At 39.5% G+C, this 14664-nt stretch overlaps 1 protein-coding gene across 1 annotated transcript; it reads right to left on the bottom strand.

Moving 5' to 3' along the window:
* Positions 1 to 12710: 12710 nt before the first annotated feature.
* LOC109422549 (homeobox protein Hox-B4-like) lies at positions 12711 to 14063 on the bottom strand. Its single transcript, XM_019697348.3, has one exon. It carries the CDS (start codon positions 13764 to 13766, stop codon positions 12882 to 12884), a length of 885 nt encoding a protein of 294 aa, XP_019552893.3. The 5' UTR covers positions 13767 to 14063; the 3' UTR covers positions 12711 to 12881.
* Positions 14064 to 14664: the final 601 nt, after the last annotated feature.

The raw sequence follows: 14664 nt of genomic DNA, 5'->3' as shown, positions 1-14664 counted from the left end.
AATGATCCCCTCCAACATCTCTGGAGATTGCTCAGTAGGAGCCATCACACCTCTCGTCTTGGCCATAACGATCCTGTAGGCGTCACCCCACGGGTTCGTATTGGCACTCTGACAGAGACCCACGAAGCAGGCCTTTTTGCTTGCTCTTATCTCGGTCTTAAGCGCGGCTTTTGCAGCGGCGAACACCACCCGCCATTCGTTTCGCTCTGCATCTGATCGTGCTCGCTGCATCCGCCGCCTAGACCATAGGCAGGCGCGGCGCAGGTCCGCAATCGCGTCGGTCCACCAGTAAGCCGGTGGCCTCCTATTTCTAGAGTAGACTCGCCTAGGCATGGTCGCATCACACGCACGTGAGAGCACCGCTACCAGCTCGTCGCCGTCTAAGGGCCTGTTCATAAACCACGTAGACCAAAATTTGGCCATCTCAGACCCCCCCCCCCCCTCCCCCCTCATAGACTTTTGTCCATACAAAAATTTTGAAATTTGTATGGAGCGTAGACTTTGGCCAGAGCCCATCCCCCACCCCCCCAAAAAGTCTACGTGGTTTATGAACGGCCCCTAAACCGATTAAGTTTCGCTCACGGCGGAGCGCCTCCCTAAATACCCCTTCGTCGAAGTATGATGTCATCCACCTGCGAGGGCTTGGCCTTGGCCTAGCCGCCTCTTCTTCTATCCGCTGTCTGCTGTTGTCGTAGTCGATACTGTAGCGAACCGCCAGGTGGTCGCTGTGAGTGTAGCCATCATCTACTCTCCAGTTCGAACTACTTGTTAGGCCATGACTACAAAAGGTCACGTTAATAATTGACTCCGCTCCGTTTCGACTATAGGTACTCTTGGAACCGACATTAGCCAAGTCCACATGTAAGATGGCCAGTGTTTCTAGCAGGATGTGACCCCGCTGGTTCGTGAAACGGCTTCCCCATTCCACGGCCCAGGCATTAAAGTCGCCCGCTATTACCACCGGCCTTCGCCCTGTTAGCACGGTCGTTAAGCGGTCCAGCATTTGCGTGAACTGCTCGATCGGCCACCGCGGAGGCGCATAACAGCTACAGTAGAAGACCCCGTTTACTTTGGCGACCACGAAGCCCTCGTAGGTAGTAGAGACCAGCTCCTGCACGGGGTATTTGCCCGTCGTCCATATCGCCGCTATTTTCCTGGTCCCATCCGAGACCCAGTTGCCGTTGCCGGCGGGTACTCGGTATGGGTCCGATATGATGGCGATATCCGTCTCCCACTCAGAAACCGCCTGACAAAGCAGTTGCTGAGCCGCATCACAGTGCAGTGGTTCAGGTTCAGTTGCGTTACCTGCACTGTGGTTTGTTGTACACTGCGGCTTTCTTGAAGGCCAGGCACTTTGAACCACACATCGGATGCCTGTTGTTCGAGGATTTCCCGGTACAGATCATGCAGATGAGCGGACTCGTACAGTTTTGGGCCTTATGAACTTTAGCGCCGCATCGCCTGCACAGTTTGCGCCTGTCGGGGCCTTTGCAGTCCCACGACTTGTGTCCTGGTTCCAGACACCTGAAGCAAACCTCTGGTGGCTCGTGGAATGTCAGGTGACATACACACCAGCCCACCTTTATGCTCCCTATTTTAACGGACTATTTAACGTCCGCCACAGGTAGCTGAACCAAAGCTATCTGTGTCCCTGCTGGCCCTGTTGCCGCAGTGCCGTGACGAGCTCTTCCACTTCGGTGATCTGATCAATGTCCTTGACCTTCAGAGTCGCCTCATGTGTCAGAGCCCTCACCTGCACACCCTCACCAAGGACCTCTTCTGCCAGCCTCTTATAGGCGGTGCCCTTGTGCTCCTTCTGGCACTTCAGCTCCAGGATCATCTCGCCCGTACGAGTACGTCTAATACTGCGTACGTCGGCTCCAAGACCCTCAAGCTTGGCGTCGCTTCGCATCGTCTTCAAGACGTCCGAGTACTTGGACTGTTTCGTCTTGATGACGATCGCGTCGCCTTTCTCGCGCTTGGCACCTGCCCTCCTACGCCTTGGCTTGGCGTCCTGCGCTGCTACCTGCGGAATCACCTTCTTCTTCCTCTTCCGCTCTACCTTCGTCCAAGGGGGGTTCTCCCCTTGGATCGCCCTGCTCTGTGGCTGTTGAGGGCCCACTAGCGGTCGCAACCCCTTGTTCCCATCGTTCCGGGACGGGCCGGCCTTTTCAGGCTCACCCTTCCCAGCTTTCCGGGAACCCTGGCGGGGTCCGACCTTCCGGCATTATTACCGACTTTCGGGATAATGATTCGCCTGGCCTTGCGGGCACCGCCAGACAGCTCCTCGCCTGATGGCTGCCTCGCCCGCTTCTGCGATTGCTTGCCCCGTTTGTCGCGAGCAGTCACTTCCGCCTTATTCGGACTTCCTGAGAAGGAGAAGGCCTCCGTTTGGGTGAACTTCGGCACTTTTTCAATTGCAGGCTCCGCTGCTGCAGCAGTCAGCAACGCGAGTGCCGCGTGCTGCTGCTTGGCATCGTCGATCGACACCCTAAGTCGAAGCAAGGCCGTTTTCAGGTTCTTGCTTATGTTCGACTTAGTGGACGCAAAGTCGATGATTTTGCCAAGCTGCTGCTCAGCCACCTCTATTGCGGACCGTCCTTTGGATTCTTGGTTGACGGCCCTCAACAACCACACTCCGTCCATAACCTCCACCGGCTGGCTTGCCGGGAAGTGGACTGGAGCACCCACGCTTGAGCTGCGTACGCAACTCCCAGCGCCTATCTCCTCACTTCTCCTTGTCGGAGACCTCATCAACCAGCTTCTTGCGAAGGGGTTGACCCCACCACTACTTCCACTTGGATTCTGATTATGTATTTGATTTGTTTGATTTCATGATTTAATCCCACGACACGAGTCGCACGGGAAAGAATGCCCACCACGCCAGAGCCCTGCATTAACGCGGTAAGGGACAGCTTACTGTGGGGGGGGGGGGGTGCACAGGTACCCCACAGGCTCCGTTAAAGATCGATCAAGCGGGGGGTGCGTCATGCCCCAGGACTTTCGTCCCTGCTGTCCCATTCAAATGAGACTTGAACAAAGGAAATCGGTTCACTGACGCCTGAGTTTCACCTGGTTGAAGTTTGCGCTGTAACGAAAAAAAGTTCTGTGGAAAAGACCAAATTTCTCTGGCTTGGACGGACTTCAAGAGTTGGTGTTTTCAGCAAAGTTGGTAGGTTGGTCAAAGACTTACAGTTCACACTTAAATTCAGAAATTGATCTCGGTAAACGGTTTACCGAGAATCCAACAGCTGATATCTCGGTAAAATATTTGCTGATTCTCGGTAAAAAAATTACCAAGATTTCGGTAAACCATTACCGAGTGTCGATGAACTTTGCCGAGATCTCGGTAAAAAGTTGGATTACCGATATCTCGGCAAAGTTTTAACGACATCTCGGTAAAACTTTTACCGAGTTTCAGTAAAAATTATTACCGGATTCTCGGCTGTTGGATTCTCGGCAATCCATTTGCTGAGGTCGGCGATTTAATTTAAGTGTGTTGATGGATAGTTTGGTTTAAAGTTCACAAAAATACGGCGCTAAAAAACTTACAAATTTTAAATTACATGTATCACAGGACCCTGATTACTTGGAAATATGGTTTCCTCGGCAAATTTTGGCAAGGAGTTGCAGTGGATTTATCATTTGATGCGAGATTTCGCCACTAGAAAACGCTAGTTTCCATTTTGCAAAAGCTGGCAAATGATTAGAATTTCTCATAAAATATTCTACAAGCTTGAACTTTTTTCACTTTGGACATATTGTATTCGAATAAAATGGTAATTAAAGACCAACATATTACCGTAAACTGGGGTGTAGTTGATCAATGGAATGAACCTGATCACTCAATTACCCACGGATATCGACTTTCAAGGAAGTTACCATTCCATTTTAATGTTACGTCATTGCCATGCGAGTGGTTAAAATATAGTTGTTGCTTCCTTGAAAGTCTATATCCGCGGATAATTGAGTGATAAGGTTCACCTCACTGATCAATTACACCCCAGATTACGGTACTCATAAATGTTTGAAATTGATTTGATTTGTTTCACTTGATCCCAAGATACAAGAGTTAATAAAAAAACGACAGTCAAAAAAATGTATTCTGCTTGAAGCACTCCATCTTCGTGTAGAGCTAACCAATCAAGTCCAAATTTGTAGCAATTACAGATAACAAGATGAGGAACTAGGGTCTTGTACCATTTGGGCAGGTGTACCTATTTTGGGCACTTGCCGCTATAACTTAGTCAATTTCCAACGGATTGATTTGAATTTTTGTATAGAATTAGGCATGTACAGTAACTCAAATCAATCGGTTTAAAATTGACTTAGTTATAGCGGCAAGTTCCCAAAATAGGTTCACCTGCCCAAATGGTACAAGACCCTATGGATCAAATTTTGAAAATTATTGGTATTATTTTTTTTAAAGTTACAGCTTGTTGAATGTTTTCAAAATAATTAATAAAATTGGTATACTAGCGCCACGGTGCGGCAGAAATTAAAACCAAACGGCTATTAAACTGAAAGTTCTTGATCTACCAAACAACTTTACCGAAGCAACAATATTTCTAATTACACCCGATTCTTTTTTTTGCACGGGGGATGCGTACCGCGCAAAAAAAGTTTTTGATTCAAAATTCGAAAAATAGTGCAAAAAAAGTAATATGATTTCTCGACAAATCATGCAAAAATAAGAGTTTGAATTTTTTTTTTTGTATGTTTTTTTTTTGCACGGCCGTGCAAAAAAAAAAATCCGTGCAAATTAAGAATCGGGCTTAGGATCCTGAGATAAACGCAACTAAAAATGTGTATACCCTCTACTGCCTCCTAGTGGGACGATCTGAAATCATACGGTCCATCAATTAAAAGTTCTTGACCAGCCAAATAACTTTGTCGACGAAACCAACTGTCTAAATAATAAGGATGTTGAAATAAAGGAGAGAATGAGGAGATTGGATCCCTGGGTAGACTTGTTCCCTCCATGTATTCTTGGAATCGTAAACAGTTTTCTTCTAACATATTTTTTCCAAAACTACGTCTGGACAAAAGATTATGTTTTAGCCAAAAGGGAGTCGAGAAAATTTCACCGACTCGAACGGAAATCGAACCCACCGTCTCCGGATTGGCGATCCATAGCCTTAACCACTAGGCTAACTTGAGACCCCACCCAGTCTCCCCTATGGAATGGAAATTATGTCAGTGTTACGTCTGCCTTTGATAACACAACACAAGAATCTCCGACTCATATATATATATCAGGACCTTGATTACTTAGAGAGTTATTTAACTTTTTAAGTATCTTTAGTTTAAAAGTCGTTTGGTTTCAGGTCTACCTGCCTAGTGGTAGTTTAAATTTTGAAAAATCATGCAGATCTTCTTCTTTATGGGACTTGGCCAGCCTCTCTTCAGCTTAGTGATCTTTAAGCACTTCCACAGTCATTAATTGAAGGACTTTCTTTACCTGCCATTGCATGAATTTGTACATTGTGAGGCAGGTACAATAATACACTATGCCCAGGGAGTCGAGAATATTTTCCCGACCGGAACGGAAATCGAACCCGCCTTCTCCGGATTCCATAGCCTTAACCACTAGGCTAACTGGAGACCCTATTTATTTATAAAAGAAAAGCTGGAACTTTTTAAAAAGTGCCCAAAAATTTACAAAATTTGACTGCTAGTTTCTCAATTAGTCAAAACTAGTAGGAAACTTTTTGAGAAATCATTTGCAAACTATTACAAACTTTCAATTAGCATCGCCCAGTGGCGAAATCTCACGTCAAATGGTAAATTAGTTATATGTCTTTGATTTATCAAACAACTTTTCCAAAGACACCAACTCTCTAAGTAATTAAGATTTTATTAGGTCTATTTGTCTCTGAGATCACAGAAGTTGACCTTAGGGTCCTAAGTGGTATGCAGATTCTCTGGTATGCTTTTGATTCAATAAGTTCTCGCAAATAAATTAAACCATTTTCACTTGAATAAATGCCATTGCATAGATTATAGTAGAAATGTTTATCTCGGACGGCGTGATGAGTTATATGCTGAAAAATCTAAACATCTGGCGGTGTGAAGTAATGGATCTCAGCGCGCTAGTCTTTGTGACAAAACTAGAAGAATATGGGTGGTATTAAACCGAAGATGGGTGCCGGTGTCATTAAAATTCATGAAGGGATAGGGTAGTGGAGGTATTTTGGACCGGGCAGGTATTTTGGCCCACCTAGGGAGTTTTATGATATTTATCACATAATCTCTACTAAATTTTGGTACATTTTTATTGGAACACGAAAAATATTGAACCTTTATTCTGGATGCCAGTTAAATATGTTGTTCAGTATGAAAAATAGAGAAAATGTTTTCACTTCCAATGAAACGCACGGAAAAGCACCAAAAACAAAGAAGAGGCTTCCCACGGACCAGCACGAATCCATTTTAATCGATGTTTTTTAATCTACTTGATATTTTTGTATACTATTCCTTTTTATGTGAGAAACCATTTTTTCATATCAAAAGTTCATATTTTGTCTCGACTAACTTTCAATTAGGGCCTATGAATAAATGGAACACAAGCATATAAAAAATTATAACACGGAAACGGCTTGTTCGATCGGAAAGGTGTCTTCAGCAAAGTTGTAGAATAATATATTGCGGCTCTCAGAAAAATACACATTGAAAAATTTATTTAGTTTCTCTTCTGAAAAAACTGAATTTTGTTACTAAAAATCAAATATCTCAAAAAGTTATTTTTTTACCTTCGTGTTTTTTTGTGAGAATAAAGATCATTCTGTTAGCTATCATCTCTAAAATTTTTATAGTGGTAAAAAAATGTACAAAAAAGTTATAACACTTTGATCATTTTTGGTTGCGTGTTTTTTTTTTAGAGTGCATGAAGAATTTCCCGCAAACTAGATTTTGGGGTAGGCAGCACCCTCTCAGATTTCAATGGAATTGTGTAGGTATGAAGACTATGTACTTTAAAACAACGTTGCATACTTTGTTGTTTTTTTTTTAATTTATCTACACTAATATTTGAAAAGGGCTTAAGTTTTTGACCATTTTTTTATACCAATGTAACCTGAAAATAACATGACCTACAAAAAAGTGTGGTATGTGTGACTTTAAAGAATTTGTGTGAACTTTCAAGTAAAAAATTTAAATATTGAAAAAACGATCACGCTAAAAAAGTTAAAAAATAAATTGAAGTCAATTTGGAATACATGCCCATTTGCGAAATTAAATTAATCCTATTTCGGAGAACCAAACCCCACACCAACCGTTAAGAATAGAATTCAAAATGGATCAAAGTAATGAAATTGCTATTATCTGAATCCAACCCAACACAAAATGTTTTTTTTTTGAGTCAAACCAATTTTTGGGTATTTTTATACGTGGATTTTCACATATTAATATTGAACATAGCTTTATTTGTTTCAATTATAAATCTATCCAATACAAAGAATATAATTTAGGATTCTCTTTTGAACCAGAACACCAGATCTGTTACACAGAAATTGAGAATATCAACCAGAAGTCGAATTTCAACTTAAAAGTTTCCTTATTCATAGGAGATTAAAATAAATACTTTGCATTAGATAGACTTGTGAATCAAACATATGGAGCTATGTTTAATTTAATATATGAAAATATCTGTAAAAAACGCCCTGGATAAAAACATTTTTTTTCTACCGGAGAGAAACACGCAAAATGATGACATGAAGTATTTGTTGTTAGGAACCGTCCATTAAAGATGTAGCATTTTAGGGGAAGTTTATGATATTGCTAGGAGCCTTCTATGGGAACGTCCATAAATTACGTCACGCAAAAATTGCCCATTTTCAACCCCCCCTCCCCCCTATGTCACACTTTTTGTATGAGGCCACTGAAATTTTAGTATGGGTTGTCACACTTTGATGAACCCCCCCTCCCCCCTAAAAGTGTGACGTAATTTATGAACGTTCCCTATTAGGTATGGGAGAACATACTTTAAGAGGGGAGGAGCTGTCAAAAATTTTCCACTTATGCTACCGTGATTTCGAATGCAGCGATATGGTCAAACTCGAACATTACAGAATCCTTGAAAAAGGTCCAATAAGGACCGAAACGTCGAGTTAAGAAAAACATATAGTTGTTTTTGATTGACCAAATTAGACTGAAATGCCAAGATATCATCCAACGTACAGAGCGTACGAGCAATTTAAAATAAATGTGTGTTTCCAACACAGTCATGTGCGGCATGGATGTTTACTAAAATGTGCAGGCCGAACACATTTTTGAGCGTAGCCGTTTTTGCGTGCATTTAATTGCGATAGGTAAATATCATTTAAAATAAAAAAATCAATAGTTTTGCTTTCGGGATGAAATTGATCAGTAAATGAAATACCTTTGCATGTGCTAAAAATATGTTTTCCACCTGAATTAACCACCCCAGTATGCGAAATGCTACGCAAAACTTTGACGAGTTTTGCCAATTTTTAATTATTCAAGTTTTGAATTTAGTAAATTTTATGAAAACGCCTTAAAGTATGCACTTTTCATACTGAAAAAGTGATTACTTCCGGAAAAGTGCAATTTTATGTATAAATTCGAATATTTATAAAAATTTTGATGATGAAATCGTGTTTATCAAATACTTGGCAGCTAAAAGCATCCATTCGAATATTCATTACATGTGCGATACAGCCACGGTAACAAAAGTTTGAAAGGGTGCCAAACACGCAATTACGGAAAATATTTAATTTAATTCAGAAACATGTGACTAATTGACTATAAAACATGTAACTCATCATTCAATAATCCTTTAGCCAGATGATGGTCATTCAATACAAATTGTTTTAAGTTTAAAGTAATATTTTTAACAAATGAAAATGACCCTCACGTCGATCAATTTCACCCGAAATCACGGTACCTCAAAAATGCTTTTCTTCAAAAGTGCCCATCTTGCGATATATGGTAAAATTTTCAATAATAACAAAAATGTCATGTTTTGCAAATTGAAATAATTTTTCTTATTTGCATATTTTTGACTTTTAAAGCTTATTGACATTTTTCAATGTTATAAAAGTTCACATGATTATCTAAAAGTCACCCATACATAACTTTTTTGTAGGTAATATCATTTTTAAGTTATATTGAGTAAAAAACGGTCAAATACTTTAGCCTTTTTCAAATATTAGTCTAGATAATAAAAAAAACAACGTATGCAATCTTGCTTTAAAATATATAGTCTTTAAACCTAAGAAATTCCATCGGATTCTGAGACAGTTTTGCCAAACCCCTACGGCGAGTTTGCGTGAATTCGTCATACACTCTAAAAAACACACAACCGAAAATGTTCAAAGTGCCATAACTTTTTAGTATATTTTTTTACCATTATGAAATTTCTACAGATGGTAGCTAACAGAATGAACTTCATTCTCACAAAATATCACGAAGGTAAAAAAATAACTTTTTGAGATATTTAATTTTTAGTAACAAAATTCAGTTTTTCCGGAAGAAAAACTAAAAAAATTTTTCAATGTGTGTTTTTCTGAGAGCCACCATTTATTAATCTACAACTTTGCCGAAGACAATTTTCCGATCAAACAAGCAGTTTCAGAGATATGATTTTTCATTCGCATGTGTTCCATTTTTTCATAGGCCCTATTTGAAAGTTAGTCGAGACTCCATAAAAAGTTTTAATATGAAAAAATGGTTATTTATATTGATTAGAACAGCTGTGTAAAATTATATGCAAATCAAAAATGCAAAATTAAAAAAAGTAGATTTTTTTCGTGCTGCTTCGTGGAATGCCTCAGAAGGTGACAAATTTGTAGTCGGCTTCGAAGAGGTATTAAATATTACAAATAAATATTTATTTCATGTGAATGTAGGTAGGGCCTTGTAAGAACTCAAAATAGACTGTTCTTAACCTCGGTAGAGCGATAATATTTAGTAAAATGGTGATTTGAGGTATGGCCAAAATATGTTCAACACAATCAGATGTGGACATATTTTGGACCACCTGTCAGATCCATCTCTCCAGTTCCTTCTAAAGGGAGAAAACATTCATGCCAATTTAGTACACCTACTCTGAAATCAGATAAATAGAATGAGTTGAGACCTCCCGTGATTTGGGTTGTTATACGTTTATTTTACAATGAGATTGTTGTGGGTTCGATTTGTTCTAACAACTTTTCGTCAAGTTAAAAATTTCAACAGATGTGTCATGACAGAAATGTTCTGTCGCTGTTTGCATGGAAAGCAGCGGTGTTGATCATTTCTGTTACTTTTTCTCTTTCTGGCAGCAAAATGGCAAGATATGTCTGTCTACTGGAGACGTGGGGTAATGTATGTTTGACAAATTACGTATCATTCAAATTACTTTATTTTTGATGGCCTTTCTACTCATTACAATATGTGTGGAACGCCTTTATATTTAGCAAAATCACTAGACTTTCACACTTCCTATGAAGCGTTACGTAATTTATGCATGGTGACTAACGTCATGCAATAGTTAATAAATACACGTTTTGAGTAACCTTTTTCGTGAAACATCGTACTACAATGCGTAAAAACTGGCAATTGCAACAAAATTTCATCTTTTTTTACCGTTACGTAATTTTAAACGTTCCCTGCTTTAAAAAATGAATAGAAAAGATGTAAACTTCACGTAGTTTTAACTATGTTTAAATTTTTGCTGAGGTGACTTTCATTTCATCAATCAATTGAAGTTTAATTTGGTGGTCCAAAATAGAAGCCCGAGATCCTTCGGGAGTTTTGATATTTCTTGTATTTACTACAACAATTTTGGGTCCTGTTTGGCCTTTTTCGACAGAAAACATGTTGCTCTACGAAATGCCTACTGAAATTATCCATATTTTGAAGTGAGAACCTTCTTTTTTCGCTGAATTGTTCATCCACTTCCTAAAGGGGTCGAAAATACCTCCCTTACCCCATTCATACTACTGATAGCAATAACTTGGCCCTCCGAGCCATTTATCACAAAACGGATTTTCAATAGAATAAAGTTCCCCTTGAAGCACTGAAGATAATGCAACGATATATTCACAAATTCGGGCAAATTTGGCTGATTATTTTGATTTTAACAAGATGTACATTTTCGTGACGTTACAACGCGAGCAGAACCCTGTTTGAAACTGAACGGGCGTTGTAACGTCACGAAATGTAAAAGTCGATTATAAATATAAATAAATATATATAAATATAAGTATAAATAAACTTACAAATTACAAATTATCCAAAAACAAATCCGAAATTTATATGTTTTATTTCATTGAGTTAAAGAACAAACCAGTAAATTTCAATGGGAAAAAAATCAGAATATCAAAAAAATCCGAGCAGATTTTTTAAAATTTTGGTACCGTAAACCGGGGTCAAATTGATCTCCGGGTTGAAATTGATCAGCCGTTTTTCCGTTAGATAAAGTATGTTTTAAATAGTTTTCTCACATGTATCGTTTAGTATAGGATTCCTACATCACGATACTTGGAAGATTACTTTGTAAAGTATGCTTGATCTTATAGAAAAACGTCTGATCAATTTCGACCCGGAGATCAATTTGACCCCGGTTTACGGTAGTGTAGTAGAGAGTGTCGGATTCTACCGCGTTGTAAAATCACGCTACAAATACGCATTTTAAACACGTTTTTCTAATGAAAACTAAATATTCAATAGGTCAAATATATCAAAAAATTTAACAAGGAATCCGAAAATGAAAAAATATGTTGAGGTTCACAATCGTTTTCATGAGTTCTAGTGGAAAATATGACTATGAATGCGTCAAACCGTTGTAACCACTTCTATAGAATAGTTTTACAAAATGACGGTTAAAATAGTAAAATAGTTAGAATAGTTAGAAACAAGACAAAGTAGTGAACCGTTGCCAAGTTTTTTCCGTTTTGTCCAGTAAAATAGAAATTGATGAACACCAAAAGCTTGACGAGAATGACCAAAAACAATCCACCAGACAAAGAACTAAACTATTCTAACCCTTGAAGAAGATTGAATATACAATCGAAACGTCGGGCGTAGAAAACATGCTTTAGTTCTGACCGCTCTAAAGACTGAAAGCCGAAAAAGTCTCTCGGTACGAACTCCCAGCAGTCGAAAGCATCCAAGTTAGTTGTAACGTCACGGTAGAAATTAATAACAAATAAACAAAACATGAGGGGGTTTGAAGCGAAGGTGTTAGTGACAAAAAGCCACTTTCGAGTAAATAAGTTTTTCAACAATTATTCATCCCATACAAAATTTTGTAGTTTCAAAATCGACCCAATTTTCACCGATTTATTGTTATTTGTCTAATCATCGTAAAAAAAATCCGTAAAAAAAGTTCCTGAAAGCTAGAAAACTGAATAATAGATAATGCTCAGCTCAAAATCAACAAAATGGTCACTTACACCCTTTCGCATATGGGCTATCCTCACTTACCTTCAACAGAAAAAATAGCCGAAATTCTAATGTTAAAACTAGTTCATACTGGGCTACAGGGCATGACTTTCCTTCATTCAGGAAAATATAAAATTTAAAATTGGGCAGATTGGCTTTCTCATATCTTCACCTTAAATATTAATTGATATGGTTTAATTTTTGACAACATAAAAACTACACAATGTTACTGCCATTGAAATTTATTAAATCAAGGGATATTTTCTTTCAATTTAGATCGCGAGAGTCGGATTTTAATAATGATAGACTTTTTATTTTAGCCTCTGTCTATATCTAATGTACAAACAAAACTTTTAAAATATCTTCATGAAGTTAATTTCAGTATTTCTGAAGTCCGATCGGTAATGACATATTTACATTTAGGTACTTTTGATTTTATAACACATTATTTACAAATCACTGGTAAAATCGAAAAGCTCACATTTTCACCCCTTTCAATGAAACCCCTTACTGAAATCCCAAGCATGCTGCTGAAGTAACTGCACTTGCTCAATGGTGGGCTTACGATCGACCTCCTGCTGACAATCGCCATCAACATTCACCTCCTCACTATCCGATCCGCCTCCACAGGACGTTCCATGGCAGCAACACTTTTGATGATTTTGCTGTTGCACTGATTGGCCACAAGGTGACGAACCGTCGGAAGAAGCACCCATACTGGGGCACACGATCGGGGCATCGCCCTTCTTACGCTTGACCCGTCGGTTCTGGAACCAGATTTTCACCTGTTTCTCGGACAACCGGAGCCGAGTGGCGATCTCGATCCGCCGTAGTCGTGTGAGGTACATGTTGGTGGAGAACTCGCGTTCCAGTTCCAGCAGTTGGGTGCTCGTGAAGGCCGTGCGGATTCGCTTGCTGGATAGTTCATCATCGATGGTGAACGCCAGGGCGTCCGTGGGTGTTGGCGAAGGAGTCGATGATTTGAGGGTAGTATGCTTGGTGGTGTTCAGTGGGGACGTAGGATATGGCGAGAAACGCTCGGGGGTTTTCTCGTACCGGTACAGCTTGCGGTAGTACTCCTCTTTGGGTGAAAGCCTTGGTGGTTTGACGTCGGTTGGCTGGTAGAGTTTGGGCGATAGATCCAGCGACAGGTTATGCGGTTGCGGTAGATGATGTAGATGCGGCATATGCAGCTGTTGTTGTTGCTGCTGTTGTAATCCAAGTGAGAATAGATAGCTTCCAACGTAGCACGGGGAGTAAGGTAGGGTTGCCGGCGGAGTCACTGGTAATTGAGTAAACTGTCCGTAATCGAACGAGTTACTTTTCACTGGTGTCGGTTTGTCACCGATTAACGAATCCACTAGAAACGATCGCGACATTTTGCAGATCTGATCGTGTAAACGAATCTTTTTACACAGAAAAAGGCACGAAGGATATGTTACTTGTTGAAGAGCAAAACGAAAACTATTTCAAGGATGAGGAAAGGGATCCGTTTTATAGCGACCCTTGTTTGATCCTTGTTCATCCCCTCTGGATTTTCTCGTTTGCTTCTCCTCCGCCACAGAGAGGTGACCAAAACGAAGGATGTAAAAAATATCCTTCTTTCAATAGGTGCTTCAACGTATAAGGTAATAGAGAAAGAGGACGAAGGATAAAACGCAAGGGTGTAAGTCTATATATAGTGTTGCCAGTAAGATTATTTGTTCGGCAATTTCGAGTACAATGCACACATTTTTATACAAAAAAACGAAAAATTTGTTATTTTTTGTGGAAAGATAATGAATAAATAAGATGAAAATCCAATTAAGTCTCCAACCATTTCAAACAATACAAATACATTTTTCCAAAGTTTTCTTAGTCTTTGAATGCAACGTTTGATATTTAAAATTATTATTTTTTGTTTTAACTAACCATTTTTGTACAACTGCTGAGTAGTTTTGATACACTAAAACCCCAATTTGCCCCAATTTGGCCAAAAATACGTAAGTTCCCCTACATAGAGCGAGATGGATCAACGGGGTCCGAGCTCTTCACAAAATGGAAACGTCAAAAAATAAAGTTTCCCTACATAATAAAAATACAGCCCTAGATACAGCCATTTCATGAAAAAAATGTACTCGAAAAAATAGACTTGAAAATAAATAAAAGTGCTCCAATATTACTCAATTTCGGTAAAGAATGATCTTTACTAAAAATAATTAGACCCATATTTTTTTGGTTCGCCATTTGGGTGGCCATTCGAAAAATATAGTGATCCGAAAAAAACTATGTTTCTCA

This window comes from Aedes albopictus, chromosome 3 (assembly GCF_035046485.1).
Source record: "Aedes albopictus strain Foshan chromosome 3, AalbF5, whole genome shotgun sequence".
Classification (NCBI taxonomy): Eukaryota; Metazoa; Arthropoda; class Insecta; order Diptera; family Culicidae; genus Aedes; species Aedes albopictus.
Note: the sequence above shows the minus strand (reverse complement) of the source record. Positions and strands in the feature narration are given on the sequence as shown.